Here is a 21,005-nt window from a genome sequence, read left to right as displayed (position 1 = left end):
GAAATTCCAACTGCTTCTAAACTAGGCTACTAAATCTGCCTTACAAGGTAATCTGAGATTAAAAACTGAAGTTAATAAATTGAAAAAACAATAAAGAGCAGCTTTTCACTGAAAGTTGCATTTTTGTTTTTAGATGTCATATACTTAAATCTATTTTTTAATTTTAATTGATTTTGAAACTTATAAAATAGTGTATTAATGTGCAAATTATTACTATTTTAAATATTAAAGGCAAGTAAGACTTTAATGATGGCAAATAAGCTACTTTTCTCCCTTCTGCTGAAACATCTACCGTTGGTATAAAAATTTTATATAAAATATCATAGAATCATAAAATAGTTTGGTTTGGAAAGATTCTTAAAGATCATCTAGTTCCAACCCTTGCCATGGGCAGATACCTTCCACTAGACCAGGTTGCTCAAAGCCCCATCCAACCTGGCCTTGAACACTTCCAGGGATGGGGCAGCCACAACTTCTCAAGGCAACCTGTGCCAGTGTCTCACCACCCTCACCATAGTAAAGAACTTCTTCCTAATATCTAATCTAAATCTTCCCTCTGTCAGTTTAAAGCCATTCCCTCTTGTCCTGTCCTTACAGCCCCTTGTAAAAAAGTCTGTCTCTAAATTTCTTGTAGGTCCCATTTTGGTATTGAAAGACTTGCTATAAGGTCTTCCTGGAGCCTTCTCTTCTCCAGGCTGAACAAGGCCACTCTCAGCCTCTCTCCATAGCAGAGGTGCTCCAGCCCTCAGGCCATCTTCAGGGCCTTTTTCTGGACTGACTCCAACAGTTCCATGTCCCTCTTGTGTTGGGGACCCCAGAGCTGAACACAGTACTCCAGGTGGGGTCTCACAAGAGCGAAGTAGAGGAGGAGAATCACCTCCCTCGACCTGCTGGTCATGCTTCTTCTGATGCAGCCCAGGATACAGTTGGCTTTCTGGGCATCAAGCGCACACTGCCAGCTCATGTTTTGCTTTTCGTCAACCAACACTCCCAAGTCCTCAGGACTGCTCTCAAGCCAGTCAAATATAGAAAATTTATATTTTTATTTGGGAACTTTTTTTCATTTTTGCTTTAAATCCAGTTTTTAAAAATTTGTAAATGTTCCAGAAAGCAGAATGAACACCATATTAGGTTTAAATTTTGCAGGTGTTTGGTGGATAAAACTCGCAGTGCTGTTTTGAGAGGTCTTCATGACAACATAGGGTGACAGTTCATGATATTCTTTCAAACAAGGTTTAGATTGCTTCATATTAGATGCATTTTTTTTTCCTTAATTCAGATTGACCAATCTGAATTTGACCAATCACTCATTTCAGTTCTTCTACATGCTGTGGTGAAGACAGAATCAACAATTCTGTTCACAAAAGTAATGTAAATACTTCCAAACTGTATTAATGCTTTTCTTGTAAAAAATGCATTCATACAGTGTTCTGGAATGTGTTAGGGGCTTAGGCCTCATATTTAGTAAAATATATATGATGTACTAGTCTACTGGTATCTTCTGACGATTTGAGCTTTACTTTGAGGTGAAAGCTGCATATTAGTTAGAATTATGAGGAACCTTGGTCTGTTTCTAAATGATACAAATCTAGATCCATTTACTTTCTGGAAAGCTGTACATTTTGAAAATGTAGGACATTTCTTAGTTTTTCCATGTTTGTATCTGTATCCAGACTTAATTTTGCAATGAATTTTTTTAAAATTGCAGCAGCATAAAGTTATTAGCAACTCTTATGAGGCTATCACTTCATTGGGTAGCATTAAGGAGTGATTAGCCTGCATGTTTATAAGCATGTAAGCTAAAGTTGAAAACTAATCTCAAGTTCTGTGTTTGTTTTTGAAACCAAGCTTTTCCTTTGTTCTAAAGTTGAAATACAGACATGATAGTTTTATTTTTCTATTACTGATATCATATAAGCTGGTCTATTATGAAGCATCATTTGTTTCTAAAGTTGACATAGTTTAAAATAATTCCAAATTTAAGAAAAAAAAGTAGGCCTGTTGACTAACATAAAAATTAAGCAAACTTGGAGTTAGTGAAGTGGAAAAGGGAACCAAGTCTGTCAGCAAGATGATCATTTAATCATCTTCCAAATAAGAACAATGGTTCACTAATATGTATTATCTCTGTTTTAGCAAATGGGAAGTACTTTGTAACATGTCCCCCAAATTGTTCTTTGGACTGCTGTTTGAAAGCAATCAATTCCATTTTAAAATTACATTTACTCAGTGACAGTATGAATTTGCCTGTTTCTTTAGAAGTTCTTCATTGGCCAAAGCTCTCTCAGTAGCTTAGTATTTCATTTCAATTTCAAGGGAAAAAAAAAATAGATCAATCCTGTAACTGAGGTTTATATTCCATAAATAAAACATGAAGTCAGTATTACAGCTGTTTTTTCTGCCTAGGTTGTGTTGCAGATAATTTTGACTGGACCTAGAAATTGAAATAATCAAATTAGAGAATTTGCTGTGAGCATATAAAATGAATATAGCTAATAAATGTAAAATGAAGGATCATTTGAATGTGCTAATGGACAAGTCTCTAGATAATGAAGCTAGCATATCTGGGAAAGTTAGGTCTGTGTTAAGTATGTTCCAGTAAGAATGACAGAATGTCTTGCTGTGTAACTTATGCTTTATATTCTAGACATCTACTATCTTACCATGGAATGTGCAAGGAGGTTAGTCTAAACTTTGGTATAGCTTACAATCACTTCATTTAAAAATCAAGAAGTGAATTACATTGGGTGTCTGACATTTATCTCCTCTATTCTCTCTAGTGATGTGAAATTAATTACTGCAGGAAACTCAGAAAGCCAATATAATTTTGAAATGTTTTTGCCCAGTGACAGTGTGAATCTTTTCCAAGTGTAGTACAATGTCAATGACAGATGTGGTTCAGGAAGCAGTTCTCCCAGCATATGTCACTAGATATAGCAGCACTTCCCGATTAATAAATGCTGTCCTTGCTGCTGTTACTTATCTGCAGCAAAATACAAATCAGCATTTTTCAGATACGTAACTTCTATGTATTGTGTTAATCGAACAGTAATTCCTGTCTGTCCTGAATGTGTGCTAAGTATAACTAGTTTTCTTTCCATATGACATTTAATATTGACAGTTATATGTTTTGCTGAGAAGTGTTTATTAATTATCTGTAGAAATATGACTTAGAAATAATATGACTTAGATGAAAATGTAGTTTACTATGGTTAAGTACCAACTGAAGAGAAGTCCTAAAAATTCCATGCATCATGGGCTAGTCCTTCAAATGCAGTGCCCTGCTATGCATTTCTTGATACCTGGAGATTTCCTTGGATTCATATCCTATAAAAAAATTGCCATTTTAGTTAAAATGTAGTTATGAGTATAATAAAAATAGTGTAAGACAACAATCTAAGCAAAAGGACTTAATATCTTAATTTCTAAGGGTTTATTTTTAAAATCTATGATCATATAATACTAGAAAATATAAGTAGGAAGAAGCTGGAAAAAGAATTGTATGTTTCTGCATGTGACTATGTCAAACTACTTTATGGACAGCTTGGATCTGCATGCATGCTAAATTGAGAAAATAGTGGTAGCCCATGAATTGTGAGGTTTTAAATCATTTTAATTTTATAAGGTTTCACATCTATAATTTTTGTCTCCCTTGTGAATCAAGTAGATGACAGCATGTAAAAAAAATTGTATGTATGCTGATGAAGATTATTATGCATTCAGAAGAAATAAATAATGTCTTTAAAGGAGGTATTGAAGAAAAACTACAAATTTATAACTCTAGTAGTAGTGCATATGTAAAAACCTTCATTCAGATTTTATTTTTTGTACTTACAAGCATTATACATGGGCTTAATAAGTGATCTAATCAAGTGAGTAAAAGAAGATCCCAATTTTTCTAATATAAACAAAAAAGGTTTCTCTCTTTATAGCTGAGTGAAGAGCTACTCCAAAATTTCACTATCATTTTTATAACAAGTTTCTTTCATTTGTGCTTCAATCTACTATATTCTAGTTTGGGGCATGGAAACAGATTCATGAATTTGAAAAGCTATAGCTATTCTATGTGAAGTCTTATCTTAGGACTTATTATGAAAATGTAAAGGATAATAAGTGTCTACCTGTCCTTATCTGACTCAGAAAAAAAAGACATAATTATACATTTGGTTGCATTTTGTGATTTGGCTGCTGTTATGATCTTATTGTAACACTGTAACAGGAAAAACACTGCTGTCAAATTAATTTGTTTATGAGTAGTAGGTCAATAAACCTCTGGTTACTCTCACATATCACAAAATCAAGGTTTGGGGATTTTCTTGTTCATTTTCTAAGACAGTGGAGCTTAGGAGTAGGCCACAGTTTCCAAGCAAAAGGAAGAGCAACATTCAAGTCATCCATTTCCTCATTTAAAACCATCAATGCAGAAAATAGGTAAAAATATATGGCAGCATATATATTGCACTTTTGTTGATTTGTTGGGTGCAGTTATGGTGCAAAATAACTACTTTTAAGTGACAGCTATCAATTTTCTCATCCCTACTGTTAATAATCCATTTCTGTTTATAGTTGGTTTTCTAGCCTTTTTTCTCCATTTATAATATTAGCCACAGAGAAACCTGGATTTAAATTTAGCTTAGGTCATGAGAGATCCCAGACAGGACTTTTTCCTGGAGTCCAAGGAAGGAACACAGAAGGAACCTGGCCTTTGCTAGTGTATGAATCCATAAAGCAAAGGACATCTATCTCTGCCCTCTAGTATTTTGTGTGTTTATAAATCAGTTCACAAGTAAGCTGTAAGTGGGCAATTGATCACCAGTATGAATAAATTAGAGATGCATCTTCAGATACTGTTTTTCACTGTAATCAGCGCCACTGATTTACAAAAGTAAATACCAACCTTTCTGTGCAGTTCTTGCTTTGTATGGTTCAAAATATTAAATATAAACATTCTCTGTACTTTCATGATGAGTTGTTTACCCTTAAATAAGGATGAAAGATTTGAAATAAAACAATCTTTCATCAGTGAGTCTCCAGTTAACATGGCCTTAAGCCATCATTCAGCAGAGTTCTTGAAGTTTCAAATGATTTAATCTCAGTATGTTCCGTAAGATTGCATTCATCAAGACTTATTCTGATTTTCTTTGGAGGAAAATGACACATAATTGGAGTTGGATCTATCTGCTGTTTTCCTGGTTCAGCAAAGGACATAGTTTTGCTGTGCTGAATCTTAGAAGTGTCCTACTGACTTGAAAAAGAAAAATAGAGAAAAAAAAAAAAATCCTATTGGCTTAATGGAAGTTAGAATTCTGAGTTTCAGCTTTAACAAGACTGCCTCATCTCAGGCAGCCATATGTGTCTCCTCTTTAAGATCACGTTGGTAGAGATATCTGTGGTGTATGTCAAAACCCAGGAATCTAAAATGACATAACTTAGATACAGTTTTATTTTAGGAGACTAATATTTGCGGGAGGTTTTGCCTGAATGGAAAGCATCTATTTTCATAGACATTCAAAGAATGTCTATTTTCATAAAGCATTTTCTTATTAAAATAATAGTTACGTGCATCAAATGTAGGGATCCATTCAATGCTGAGAATAAAAGATACAAGTGTAAAACGAGAGTAAGAATGCAAAGAATTCATAATTTTAAAAAAATCCCCTTTGGGTTTAAATTCTGTAGATTGAAATTTGAGAAAGATATTTCTCATTGTATTTCCTTAGATATTAACACTAGACTATGAACCTTTAAGATTTTTTTTCTTCCTTTCAGTAGTATCACATTAAAATCCACTAAGAATATAGCTAAATCATCTCTGGCTAATACTGTCTTCTGCCTGAGAGTAAGTTTTTACGCAACTGAAAAGCAAGTGAAGCACATACCACGCTGTTATGATCTTACAGATCATTTCTGTCAGAAATTGTCTGTAATTGCTTTGAATGAGTTTCTTTGCACTTCCAATGATATAAAATCATGTTTGCTAGCTCTAATAATAGCAAGGATTCATATCTTTGCAACACTAGGATTATTTAGGGTTTGGGGAAAATGCTGTATTTCTTGAGCAATAAAAACTAAAGAAAAATTATTCTTTCAAGAGGTTTCTTATTTTGAAAGTAGCGTATAGCCACATGCAGGAAAGGTTTTCTAGCGCTTTTGCAGCATTAGAGAGGGGCAACACTAACACTGCCTTTCATACACAGCCCAAATGGGACACTGTTTAATAAATCTAAATATTCACAGCTAGAAGTCTTGCTCTAGTCAGACATGTTTAGCCAAAGAAAGAAAGAAAGGGAGGTTGCAAAGACTTCCTAGTCTGTTACTCATTGTCTGCTCCTACTCATTTAATGCAGAAGCTATTCAGATGGCTGGAATGAAAATCATGTGGTCAAAGGCATAAAAGCAATGAAGCATATAGTGGCAATGGTACATATTTTTTATTTCCATGTATTGAAACTGTGCTTATCACCTTGATTTTCGTATAGGAAAAGAATGCTTTCTGAATTATTTACCTTATCTAACAGTAGTTGTCTGTCAATGGTTCAAAGATGAGACTGAATATTTTTTGAATGAAAAAAGGGAAAAGAATTTAAATGAAAATGAACCTTAGGATTTGTACTGGTTTGTTTGGGTATAGGTCCTTTTACTAGGCTGTAAATTAAGCACTTGAAAATGGGAAAGAGGCACACTAATATTTACACAGAAGGTATTAGATTTCCCATGCATAAAAAAAAAGCCCTAGAGCTTTTCCAAGAATGAAAGCATTGTTTCTGAAAATCTACGAAGTTTTAAGCCAGAAAAATGCTATTGCTGACTGCCAATCATGGGATAGCTGCATAAGTTGATGTTATAGCATCCTCTGTGTGTTACGTTACTGGTGACAGACACTTTTTGGACACTTGACTGACATCTGTTCCCACTAAAGGCGGGCTGACTGAGGTTATTTTACTTTGATGCCATTGTCATTTAATGTTAATAACTGTTGAAACAGGTATGGATTGACAATCCTGGGGAGCTGCCTAATTCCCATGCCAGATTCTTGTAACTGGTCCATTAGCTTCAGAAAAAATGTTTCTTTTATGTTCAGGCAGATTTTCACAATTATTCTTTTGCACTTGAAAGAAAGTTTTATTTGAGAGCAAAAGTTTGCTAGGGCTATTTTTGAGTAATGATGCTGTACCAGCTCGCTGTTGAACTGCTGGATATACTAATCCTTCATAAGCATTTATGGTATAATGACTGACTGGTCTGCACCATGAAGTGGAATAAACGAGCTGTGAGGATACCTATAAATCTACCTTCAAGGACTAATTTATCCAATAAATAGCATATGTAAGACTAACCACTAAGTAAAGTGATTAAAGAATGAAAAAAATGTCCTATAGTTACACTGACATTAGTGTTGAGCAAAGGAAATAATTTTCTTGTAGATGTAACTATTTTTCTTCATTTTCCCATACATTCTCCATTTTTTAAACAGGTCTGTATTCCGTTTCTGCACTAAAACTACATTCTTAAGCAGCATTCTTTGCTTACTACTGCTTTAGCTTTGGTTAGAGGCTGCTAGTGAGAGTTGGGGGGCATTTCTTTGAAGCATTGGCTGAAGGGTGCTCTCTCACTACAATTTTACACTGGAAAGGAGGGACAATGTATGTTAGAGTACATATTCTGTGAAACTAAAGTCTAATTTAGGGAAATAGTTTAATGGAGAGTAACATCAATATGATAAATCCTTTTGAATACTGTTACTGCCTTTTAAAGCATTGACTTAACATTCTACATGTTTATGTTATAGGCAAGATAGTAGATGGCCTAGTAGCTGAGTGCTTGTTATTCAAGCTGACATTTTTGATCAGACTTGCAGAAATGAAGAGGGTATTGTCAGAAAAATGTCAGTTTTCATATACCTCAATACCAACAGGGATACAGCTGGCTATTTGCGAATTCAGGTACATGCACAAATTCAAATTATCAGAACCCTCTTTGTAATATATCTTGCAGCATCTCCAGATAAGTGTGGATGATTTTTGGCAGAAATACCAATTTTAATTTTATTATAGCTAATAAATGTCTTTTGGTAATTATTGTAATTAACTGTGCTTTCTTTATGCCAACACAAGTTGAAAATAATAAATGATGAAAAATTAAGTTTCTTTCTGTGCAATACTTAGTCTATATCTTCCCTCAGTTAAAAAAGTGCATTAGCAAAATAAACCAACAGTTAAAGTGACAGAATAGCATGTGTTCCTATTCTGTAACTATTCATTCAGCTTGACAGCTGCATTGTTCAATATTTCCTTATTAAAAAAAAATCTGTAGTACTCAAATAGTACAGAGAAAAGTAAGTAGTTAAACTGATGGTATATTCAAAAGTAAACATACCTTTTGATAGCTGGAGATACTTAAATTAAGGGTTTTGTGGTTTTACTTCATGGCATTTCCTTTGTCTTTTTGTTTCCATGATTCAGACTTTTGTAATAACGGGACACTTCGCACAGTTGTACAAAACACAAAAAATTTTCTTGGAGGCAACATCAGTTAAAACGCAAAGAAAGCAAAAATTCCATATGAGTACCATATCTTATGCAATATCTTAAAATATAATTGGTCAATGAAAAATAGTTTAAAAAACAAAATTGCTTTCAGAATTGCAGCCCACTGTCTAATTTGAAAGCAAGTTTTTGTCTACATAGAGACTAATTTTCTGTTCTTATACATTAAATAGAATTCATATCCCCTTCATTGCTTCCTAGCTGTCATTTAACAAAAATTTGCCGAATTCATGCATATCCAGTGTTAATCAGTAATCCAGGTTGAATGAGGCCTTGGGTGGTATGGTTTAGTGTGGGGTGTCCCTGCCCATGGCAGGGGGGTTGGAACTTGATGATCTCAAGGTCCTTTCCAACCCTAACTATTCTATGATTCTATGATACATATTATTACACAAAGTAATGTTCCATCTATTCTGCTGAGCAAAGATTGCTTTGCATTTGTATCTGTGTTTGAGTGTGTGATGTGCCCTAAGTAATGAAGAAACCATTAGATAACATTTTAAATATTTCTAAGATCGATAGCATAATATTTGAATCATAAAAAGGATTATATATATCCTGATGAAGGATAGTGGGTTTTAACGTATTACTGATTTTTATGAGAAATTAAGTGCCTAGAGGCAATAGTGTTATTTGCTAGTAAAAAAAAAAAAAAAGATATTAAGTTGCTGCATATATTGTATGTGGCACAGTGTAATAGCACATCAGTCCTGTGAGAATTTTATTATATTTTTCTCTATTAACTTCTAATTAAGGCTGAGTGATTTTTAGAAGAGATAAATTGGCACTTTTCTGCACCATCTTTCTTAGCAGAGATTATGAGGTCTAAGTCCTGTCAGGACTAATCCAAACAGGAAAAATTCTCCACTTTCATTCAGAGTAAGAATATTCAGTTGGATTTGGACCTCTTAGAGAAGTTTAAAGGAAGGAGAGTCAAGCATTTTAGGTTTATACAGTTTGACATTAGGGAAAGCTCATAAAGTAAATGAGGTTTTTGATTTGCACAAGGACAATGTTTGTTGTCCCTCGGTAACATAGAATACGTGTTATTTCCAACTTAAATCCTTGCTCACATCACTTTATATGGGCTGCATGAGAAGAGGAAGAGACAAACTTCCTCATCTTCATTTTTAAACTTTAGGAGTTGTGCATGAATTGAGTCATTTTTTTTACAAATGCAATAATTTGCTGCTGCAAGTGATGGAAGGGTTCTCCTGCAATGGAGGGCACTGGCTTCCAGAGCAGGAAATCATGTTACTGACGGAGACAAAAGCTGAACTGAGCAGGAGTGGTCACCTCTTTGAGGTTTTATCTCAGGCTATGCTCTCAACTTCTTGTGGTGGGAGATGACAGGACTGTGCAATATGAACACAGGAGTAAATGTGAAAGAATGTGAAGTTTTCAGAATTCAGAAGGTATTTGGTTTAGTCCACACACAAAGTGCTCCCTGAGTTAAGAGTCTGAAAACAATTCTGCTCCTAGCCTTAGAGATCTGGAGGATCTCTAAGGACAGTGAAGTGAAATGTATCTGTGTACCTGTATCTCTGCCACAACACCCCCTCCCTGTAGAATATGTTGTGTAACATGAATTATTTTAAACTGTAAGTAGCAGAAGAGCTCTTTTGCTATTACAAATTTAGATTTCTAGCACCATTTGCTAGTATTATTTCATCATCATTATTATATTAACAAACCCATTGATCATCCTGTGGTATTACATACTTGCATTACACTACTTCAGTGGTTGGAGTAGGTACAGCACCATTTTAATCACCTGGGAAATGAAGTAGAAAGGATCTCAGCATGACTCAAAGATCAGTTAAACTGCAAGAAAATACTGCCAATAACAAGGTGTCTGTTTTCAGATAGCAAGTTTACAGATTTGTTCCCAGTAATAATTCCTATGCAATAAACAATGCCTAATTAAGGTCTCCCATCTCTGTACTTTAGCCCACCTCATGACATCTGTACAGCAGCATTTTATAATTGAATAACAGTAAAGATGAAAATGCAAGTATTTGGATTTTATTTATAGCTGTGAAAGCATGCTTTACCATTAATCATTCAGTCCAAGAATTCAGTTACCTTAAAAGGAAACTAAATTTTTCAATGACAAGTAGCACTTAGGACTAAAAACTCAGCGTTTGCCACCAATAAATCTAATCTACATGCATTAAAAAGAAAAATTTTGCTGACGGTGTTTTATGACTCGGTGCCACTATAATATTTCATCTGTTTCAATATAAGCATATAAACATAATAAAGAAGTAACAGTAGTATGTCTGTTTTGTGACATGGTAGCTGTCATTCTTAAAGATTGCTACTATGAGTGATGCCTTTGTATACTATACATTATAGCAATTTTTTTAAATAATAATTAATATTTAGTTTGTTATCCAGAAACACAAAGCATTCTATAGACCTTTTGCAAAAGAATGTTAAACTGCTTTCTTAGATGTACATGATGAAAGGAGAAATATCGCTTTGGCTTTGAAAGGTAACTCACCTGCTTCTAAAGAATATTCCACATGTCTGTCAAGGAAAAGGTTGAAGGCAATCCCTTGCAAGTAGGCAATAACTATCAGGATGCATTAGGCAGAACTATCTCACACAGTATACTCATACCCTCGACCTTCCAAATACATTTGTAAGTAATGTTGATGCTTCTGACAGCAGATACAAATCCTCACAGTTCTGTGGAAAGATATTTCAGTTCTGCACTGGAACTGTATTTTCTGTAGTATTAAAAGTTGTTTTTGTAAGATACAGATTTTGAGTTTTGTGGCAATACAATGTATGTTATAGCCTACACTGTGCAAAATATAGCTATTATCTTATAATGCTCAGAGTAAGATAAGTAAGATAAATTTCTTCTCTGTGGCAATTGGAGAACAGTCTAATCTGGGTCTGATCATCAAAGTCTGGCAGTTAAGGAGCAGCCACTTAAATTAAACTGCCAAGCACTCTGAAAGGCAGTTTCTGGATCCCAGCTTTCAGGAGCTAGATGTTCCTGTAATAGAGAGAGGCAAGTGGACTGAGAAGATGAAAACAAAGACTCTTACAAGAAACAGCTTTCTAGAACAATGTTTTTTTTGCTTGTTTCCAGAAAAAATCCCTACTGGAAATGTGGTGTGAGAGTACATGTAAATAGAACATGCTGCTTTTACATGAGCCTTGTTTTGAATGTATATTGATGTTAAGCTGGATTTATGGAAATGCCAATATGTTTTCCTTTATCCTTAGATGTTGGTAAAATTAGAAAGGTTAGTTTAGTGTTTGTTTACTATCAATCTCATTCTGCATTTCAAAAATGTACCCTTTTAATCTGTGTGCAGGCATAATGAAAGAAAGTAATAAAATGCAGATTTTGTAAAATATGTAAAATGTTAAATGCTGACCACACTCCATGAAAAATTGCAGGCTTTATACAGAGCTATGCATTCTATCAGCATATATATTGTTTTGGTTTAGTCAGAAAAAATATTGCTAGAGATAAGGGAAGGAAGCGTGAGAGGACTGGACTATTTTTGCACTGTCACCTTTGAGCTACCGGCCTTTCTGCACTAATTCTCCCAAGTTTGTCTGTTGCTGGAAGCAGATATTGGGTGACTCAGTGGAAAACCTCCTGCGAGGGGACTTAACTTACCCATGTGCTGGTGCACTGACCCCCAGTGTCCAGAATGTGGCAGTACATCTTGTGGACCACTTTTACGATCTCCCTGGCATGATGCCCTCTCCATGGGTAGGTCTGATTTATAAGGTATGGCTCTGGTTCAACAGACCTCACAAATATCCAAGGAAATTACAAAGGCTGAAGGAGAGGAAGGGAAAAAGGAGGGAAATTTATTCATGCATGAGCAGAAGATGGATTTTGGAGGTAGGCTTTTAAACAAATTCATCTTACTACTTTTAAAAGCCCTAAGTTTTTGTTGATGTCTAGAAATATGCCTATTCTCTGCTTACTTCCATCCCAAGGAGGCTGTAACTGTAGAATGTGGAAGTGTTAAGGACCAATACGCTGTTAACTCAGTATTTTCTTCTCACAAACTTAAATGTCATCTCCCTGTTACTGACAGAATGTTCTGTCTTTTACCACCAGAAGCTGAGCATGTTATGAGATGACTAACTTTGGGGATCTGTGTCCTGGGACAATGACCACAAAAAATTAGGAAGGGTTAAGGGAAACTGCTATTCTTACAGCACTCTGAAGAAGTCCCCCAGATTGTTTGTATCCGTGGGACAACAACCACATTTGGCTCTCAAAAGTCCCAAAACAGGCTCTATCATTTGAACTGTCTGTCTGGGAACTTGGTCAGGTGATAGGCAGAATAACTCAGAAACAATCTGTTCCTGGAGTGTTCAGGGTCCTGAGCAAAGCAGGGTATCCACAGGTTTTTAGAAACTTTGAATTGCATGCCTGTCTCCCCTTCTTGTCTAGCAAATGTTTCTGTCACTTGAGACCTATGCCTAACCAGACGAGGATTTTAGGACTGTACCAATTAGGCATGGAAAGATTTCTCTTGGATATAAATTTTCACTAATTGCAGTGAGTCATCATCACTAGATGCTTCAGGGCTTTAATGCAGTATTTTTCTCTCTCTCCAAATTTCAACATTATGTTGGAGAGATTGTCACAAAAGTATTTTCCAGATGTCCCCAAAAATAGGAATGAAAGAACTGTGGCAATTTAATAGAGACATTTCTAAATGACTGGAGTCACGCACTCCTAAAGATGATCAGATATAAACTGACTGTGACAATGGATGCTCAGTGTGTGCCTGGTGCCAAGCTGCTCCATAAAGTTTCCCTTAGGTGAAGCCTATCCTGAAATAAAAGACAGCCAGCCCAGTTGCATGACTTTTATTAGCTGTGGTTTCACACTGTGTGATTTTTTGTTTGATCAGTGCCAGAGATATTGTGATGTTAAGTTTGAGAAGTGGATAGGATGAGGCTGGGTGTCTTAGTGAGGACTGTTAAGTGTCTCAGAGGGTTATGCCTTGGGGGCTTTATGTCTTGGTAAACTGCCAGATAGGGAGCTCTCAGGTGTATGTCAATGAGATGCGATGGAGGACTCAGAAAGTACTAGGAGGTTTTGAACTTTCATAATAATGTTCCAGCTAGTGCCCAAATTTCTCTTAGACTAGAAGAAGGTGAACAGAACTGAAGAAATTAATTATTCAGACTAATCTGACAGGCATAGCCATTCAGTACAGTAGAGAAAAATGTTTTGTGTTTGAAGATCTCTTTTATTAGAGTTTTTTCCTTTCCTCTTGGAAAAATAGTCTAGAACATTTAGAAAGTGCTTTAACAGTTCAGTTCACCTAAAAAGCAGAAAAGAATATTTCAGATATTATATCTAATATTTTTTCTAAATTGCATTTTTCTTTCAAGAAAGGCTACTAGAAATATATGGCCTTGAAAACTCAGTACTCATTTGTCTTTTTTGTTAACTCCATCTCCTATCTCATACTTGAAAATGGAAGATGAAGTCCTAATGGAGTAAACCCTTTTAGAAGTTCATAAATCAAGGCAAAGTAATTCATGTGCAGCTTTATGGTAACAACTTATGTTTCAAAACAAGCATATTGTCATAAAGCTGGTCTTTAAGAAGGTATTGATTTAGCTTCACACTTTTTTGAGTAAAATGTTAACATGAACGTTTTTTTTTTTGGTTTTTTTTTTCTTTTTCCCAGAGCTAGAGGCAGAGGAATGGTGCAAACATCTCTGCATGGAGTGTCTAGGAACCAGGCTCAATGATATAAGTCTTGGGGAACCAGATTTGCTTGCTGCTGGAGTCCAGAGAGAACAAAATGGTAAGTAACTCTCTAACCACTCCTAGATCAGGTCTTAGGCGATGTCCTATGTTATCTTGCTTATATTTGTAAGGATTTTTACTATTGGCTAAAACATAATATCATTAATAGCTAAATGTTTTAATGTGGTTTTGAGGCTTAATCCTATTATCCCTACAAATAAAGATTAAATTCCATGCCAGATAGCTCACAGAGAGTGACTTCATGTCTTCTTTGCATTCACATTTTGCTGTCATAGGAAATTATAACTATAACCCTTCTGGCTCTGGAAACAATGGCCTCTGTGCAGAAGAATAAAACAGCAGCTGTTGTTCCACAGCCTTTAAAAGACAGCATGAACATATCAACACTACTTTGGTCTGCAAAACACATACTTGCTTTAAACTCATACCTGTCTTAAATAATGAATTCTAAATGTTGTCATCTAAATGTTGTCAAATACAGGTAAAAAAGGCAGTGACAGATGCTAGTCAGCATTAAGCAGGAGCTTGCAAGTCTTCATATGAAGACTATATGGAACAGAACTTTGGATTAGACGTGTACAGGAAGGATGCTAGTGCATGGTACTTGAAATAACAAAAGAAAATCTGTGATTGTCCTTTCATTAATTCCTATTAATGAACATGATGGCAACACAAAATGTGCTCATTTATTCCTCTCTCTATTACAGCTCTTAATGATTATTACTGTCTTGAAGCTTTTACAAGATCCAATAGCTTTTAACGAAGTAATAAAACAAACTGCCTCAATGGTCATAAAATATCAAGCCAACTATCATTATAAACAAAAATAAGTAGTTAAATTATTGAATGAATAGCACTGTATTAATTATATTGTATTAATTTTGTAGAAGAGTCCAGACATCTCTGAACCTAATGACATAAAATATACAGAAATCTTTAAGAATTCTTTTTCAAACATCAGACAGGTTCAAGTGCAATTCAAAAGAAGTTCAAAATGTTTGTGAAGTTGTTTGCCAGCTATAAGACACAGGACTTAATTTGTAGTCTTAAAATACTTAACAAAGGGAGAGCTACTAATGTAGGAAAGTGCTAATGAGCAGACACTACTCAAAGCATCCTATCAGCTATATGCTCATAGGCTATAGGTATAAAACTCATATGCATGCTGTTGAAGAGAGAAGTATGTGAGCAGGTGGAACTCCTTCACAAATGCAAAAGGGAACAAATCATCAAAAGCATGTGATGTGAGCAGAAAAATAGCTTGAAATTCCTCAAGCTTTCTGCAGTGAATTCATATCCTGTCCAGCAGCTTTCAGACATAGATGGCAAATATTACATTTCATCTTGTTCTGGAAAGAGATCCAGTTACACACACATGACCTCCAGAAGACATAGATTAGTTCTGTTGTGTGAACTAGTCTTGATGCAGTTGCCTTAGCCTAGAAATTAATTGCAGTGCTGTCAACCAGTGTATATGAACATAATTAGCATCTTTATTGTTCTAAGTAAATAAATGAAAAGAAACAAAGAAGCAAAGCATGTATTTGTTGTACAAATCAGTGAATAAGAATGCATGAAGGGTATCATGAGACATATTCTTTTAAACCAAGTGGCTGAATACGTATAATTCAAATACTTGATGAGCATCCTCTGTTAAATCATTAGTTGCAGTATCTCAGACAAGTAATTCTGGTACCTATGCACTTTCTTCCCACATAATTTTTATGCACAATTCTGCATTTTAATAAGCATTTGTAAAAGTCAAAGTTGTTTGAAGTGAAGCAAATTCTGTGTAGGGAGATTTTTAATCAACTTGGAAGGGGGGAAGTGTACAGAGACTATTCATATGAAATCTAGCATTTTGTTCATTTTGCTGTGCTGTAAGAACCTGCAGTTGAACTCAAATTTCTTTAGCAGATTCCTTCAGTAAAATAGTTGAGTGGAGCTGTGACTTCAGTTTGTATTAGTTATCTTATTCTGCAAGTTTGGCAGTGTCATTCCCCACATGACAATATTATGAAGAAGGTGACTAGTTGGAGGGTGGAATCAATTTGTGAATTATGATTAAAAAAAAAAAGTTCTTGTACATTTTTCCCATATTGTAGCTTTTAAAGGCAAAACCGGAAAATTGTAGTTCCAAGGATACCCAAAAACCTTTCAAAAGTATACTGAGCTTTTGCTGACTTTTTGCTGACCTGAAGCTGAAAAGTCGAAGTTAATTTTCCAATTTGAAATTCATGAAAAGTGACTATATGTATGAAATGTCTAAACCTTGCTCTTTGTGAAAATGGCAGATGTGTCACTCTCAGGGTCTTTTTGTGTGCGTGTGTGTGTGTGTGTGTGTTAAATAAAAACTACACTGGTATAGTACCTATAGTACTCATTATTTCAAAACATTTTTCAAGTATGTCAACTTCATAGAATTCCTCTTGAGTTAGTCAGCGTATTAATATTTACTTGAAACAGAGATGTGGGAATACTGTTTGTATAACCTGTGATAGAATAATAAAGCCTCAGCATCTAGTTTCATGCGCGTTCTGTTGCCTGAACCATACAAAGGCTTTCTCTCAGGTCACTGAGCAAAAAATGTCTCTCAGTATCTGAGCAAGACCACAGATTACATTGTCATAAAGACTACAGTGCTAGTCGTTTTTCAGTTTTAAAAATGTTACTTTTTTTACATTTTAAGATCTAAAAGCAGTTGAATAATGGTGTTTTGCTGTTGATATCTCTGTGATATGACAGGGTGTTAATAACATCAATCCCAAAAGAGCAGGCGTTTTAACCATTAATCCCACTTCTTTTACTTCCACTGTCTTTCCCACCATTAATTCCACTGTCTTTTTTTTTGAATCATTATTTTGCCCGAAAGATTTTCTCAAATGTTTAAAATTTTATATACTTCCTTGATCATAAAAGAACTAGCCTATGGGCAATAATATTTTTACTATGCTGTGTTCTTCATCTGTCTAACTACTCACCTATTCCTGTCCTTAAGGACATTTTCATTATGTATGTTATGTATTTATAAGGGTATTCATTGAAGGGATCAGGTAAACTTGCTGTCTCAGGAAAAAGCAGTATGGTTTCTGTTGTATTGATTTGTGTTTTAGCAGCTGTATGTGACCACTGTAGCCAGTGCCTTCAGTTTGCAACATTTGTAATGATTTTCATGATTATTATTATATATTCATTGGACCATAAAAATTGCTACTTATATTTTTTATACGCAAGGATTCACATTTCAGAAAATACTTGGCAAGGAAAATATATTTGCTTTATTGGATTTGTCTAATACCTCTTTTTGTTATATCTGAGCCTGTTCATCTTCCTGCTTTCACTCGTGGTTCTGAGATGAACTTTTGATTTGAGAAGGGAAGACACACTTTGTGACACAAATGCAATAATATGGTTTTCAAAACTGTTCCAAAGGCTGGCAAAATTGTTGTTTGGTGTGCAAATGTTGTGACTAGAAGACCATACATTCATAAGGCATTTCTGTCATATGAGATTAAAAACTTATGGCAGTGCAGCGATCTGAAAGAGATGGGGTTTTTTTTAGAATTTTAAGCTGTTCAGTAAGTGCTAGTGAGATCTATTTTATTGTAGTTGTACTGTTGCATGACCCTCCAGCACCAAGCAATTCTGCAGTGGTGACAGCTAAAAGAACCAAACTATAGATCTGCACTGGTTATAGCAGAGACCTCTAGCTATTGTGTCTTGCAGGAAGAACAGAGAAGACATCTAAGCAATTCTCGTGCAAAGCACATCAGTAACAGAAAGCTCCTCAATGGATTTCATCTGTTATTACTTTCAAGAAGTATTACTGCAAGTCTTGCTGTGTAAACTCTTCTGTAGAAAATGACTCTTAGGTGGTTTTCTTTTTACATTTAAGGCTCACAACTAATGGCTGCTTAGTTTGCAATGATATGCAGATTCCAATAAAAATGAGATTTGGAATAGAGCTTCTGTTACTCTCCAACCATTTTACCTTCTCTCCTGCAAATCCAAGTGATTTGTTTGGGTTCCTCAGCCCTATAGCAGCAATCCTGTTTGTTTCTGTTTAAATCTATTTTCACACCAGAATCTCTTACTCTTTATGAATGCCCATTTAGATTATTTGATAAAGAATAAAAATATAGTATTAAATCAAAATCAGTAAAGGCTAAATGATCATATTCAGATAACTAATTTAGTATAATGGCAGTGGAGCTGTATATACAATGGTAAGACAAATAATAATGCACAGTTATAACTTCAGAAAAGAAAATCTGAACTCAGTAACACTGGATCTGATAACACTGTTGACAAATAGTTTTCTAAGCAATATCCTGTGATACTAACACACACATTTCATATCCCTTAGGTTTCTTAAGCTGCTGCTAGGGAAAGAAATCTTAAATGTAGAGTGCTGTCTTCATCTGGGAGAATTGGAAACTTCCTTTCCAGCTCTTAATGCATTTAGAAGCATTTGAAATACACTTCAAAATATAACAACAAAAAAAAATCTATTTTTTTTTAATATATTTACCTGTGTGCTTTTTATCATATCTAGAATTTGTTCATGCTTATGTTTGGTTGGTTGGTTGATTGGTTTTTAAATACCACTATTTCCAGCATGTCACTATTTTCTTTCTTTATAAAAGGAGGTAATTAGAAAGAAGTCATCCAAATAGACAGTAGACAATGACAGACTATGTTTACTGAGAAAAGAAACCAGAATATTTAAGACAATATTGGTTAAAAAAGCATTATGTGTGCACAGTGCAAATAAGTTCACTTTTTGAGAACAAGTGCTTCCCTTTAGTGAACTCCATTCCTAGCTCATTTGAATGCTAAATGATAACACTATAATAGCTTAATACTTGCACTAAATCATATTCCATTAAACTTTTCTTGTAAACCTAATATAAACACTGAAGAAAATAGGCAAATATAAGGCAATTTTTTAAACTGAAGAAAAGGCATGATCCATCCTTGGTGCTGTAGCTGTGTTATTGTAGGTGTCATGCTTGTGATGTCAGTATGATGCTTTTTTATTATGTGTTGCTGGTGCTTTGGCCTATTTGTTTTATTAATAAATTATGAAATAAATTTTATTTTAGAATTCTGGTAAAGTTTGTAAGATAATTGATTTCTTACTTTAACTCCCTGCCTAATATTTATTATCTCATAAAACTACTTCCTTTGTAAAGTTTGGCCTCTTTCTTGTAACATTTGTTTTACTCTCTTTTTTTTTTTTTTTTCTTTTAATATTCCACAGTGCAGCAGTCTTGCTTTCTGGGTTTTAATGGAAAGACCGTCATTAATTTCTGTTAGCAAAAATGTAGCTTTTCATAGTGAATAACGTCCTTGAATTCTCAGAAGAGGATTATGAGTTATTTCCTTATGCTATGTATTGAGATTACAAGCTACAGCCAAAGCATAGAGACTTTGTAATTATTTTCACAATGATGACTTGGTTTTGGGTATTTTCTAGACTCTGTAGTATCTCTGTTAGTGATTTATTACATAAATGCATTTTGCTTGTTGTTTATTCATCTTCGGTTATCCTTAATGCATTATTATGTTTTAGGGTTTGGCTGGGTTTTTTGTTGTGGTTTTGTGTTGGGGTTTTTTTGTGGTTTTCGGTTTGGTGTCTTTTTCATAAACCAAACATAGCCAGCTTTATTCAGAGAAGAAAGGTGTTTACAGTTTTAATGGCTGGTTAATCCAGTGAGAGTTCATATTCTTCTCTACCTTACTGTTTATCAGTGGAACAATTTAAAATAATTTATTTATGGTATGTTTTATATTTTCATTGAGATGTTAATAAATATTTCCATTTTTAATGGAAGGAAAGCAGAAAAATTGCAAGAAAAAAGCAAGAAAAATTAATTCTAGAGTCCTGGTTCTTCACTGTGTAAATCAGGGCAGAATCATCCTCATAGACTCGGCATATGAATGAACACAAAATGCCCTGACTTTAAGACTTAAAGCTCTATTTCCATGTGAAAATTAGCCACAGATGGTCAGCAGCAGAAGTCTCAAAGATGGAAGTTTTTTTTTTTCCCAGATAGAAACTGAATGTTTACTTTTAAACCCTCTTCTCTTACAGACCCCACCAACCTGCCTGCCTCCTTCTATAATTTTTTTTTTCCTCCCATTAAAGCTCAAATGAAACAAAGCATCTTGACTGCAAGATTTCAATGTCATCTGGTCAGTTTTCTAAGTGGGATGACTTAGGCAAAGGAATCCCGTGATAAAATGGTAGAACCATTATCACTGAGCCTCATAGTCATTTTTTTCTTCCCCAGTACAGCTGGATTTGGAGCTGAAAGGCTGAGGGTTTTTTTCAAGAGTTGCTGCCAAGTCTCTGTTTCAGTCAATATGCTTGTTTTAACAAAGACTCTTGTACTCCTGTGCTCTGGAAAACGTTATTAAAGGTCATATTCTTGCCAAAGCCTAAATGCTAAACACCTTCACATGCAGAAAGTATTGCTCTGCTTATTCAAGGAGATGGGAAAGAGCAGTTACATTGAAAAGAGTGGAATAATAAGTGTAGCTATATATCGGCATTTTTTTTCTCATCCTGGCTCCCCCACTCCCTGAACTTTGCTCTCAAAGATTTTAGAGGAAGGAGAAGGATAGTGATGCTGGATGCTGAGGAGCTGCACTTGCTCAGTCTCAGCCTTGTCTTGTCC

The 21,005-nt window shown here is 34.9% G+C and overlaps 1 protein-coding gene across 1 annotated transcript in view; it reads left to right on the top strand.

Moving 5' to 3' along the window:
* DOK6 (docking protein 6) overlaps positions 1 to 21,005 on the top strand; it is a gene marked incomplete at its 5' end in the record, with an annotated part of 261,663 nt that overhangs the window by 127,690 nt on the left and 112,968 nt on the right. The window contains one exon of the mRNA XM_080611655.1: positions 14,240 to 14,359. Coding sequence (XP_080467781.1) covers positions 14,240 to 14,359 — 120 coding nt within the window. The remainder of the gene's footprint in view (positions 1 to 14,239; positions 14,360 to 21,005) is intronic.

Source organism: Psittacula echo, assembly GCF_963264785.1.
Source record: "Psittacula echo genome assembly, chromosome: 2".
NCBI lineage: Eukaryota > Metazoa > Chordata > Aves > Psittaciformes > Psittacidae > Psittacula > Psittacula echo.
This window is presented reverse-complemented; position numbering and strand designations above follow the sequence as displayed.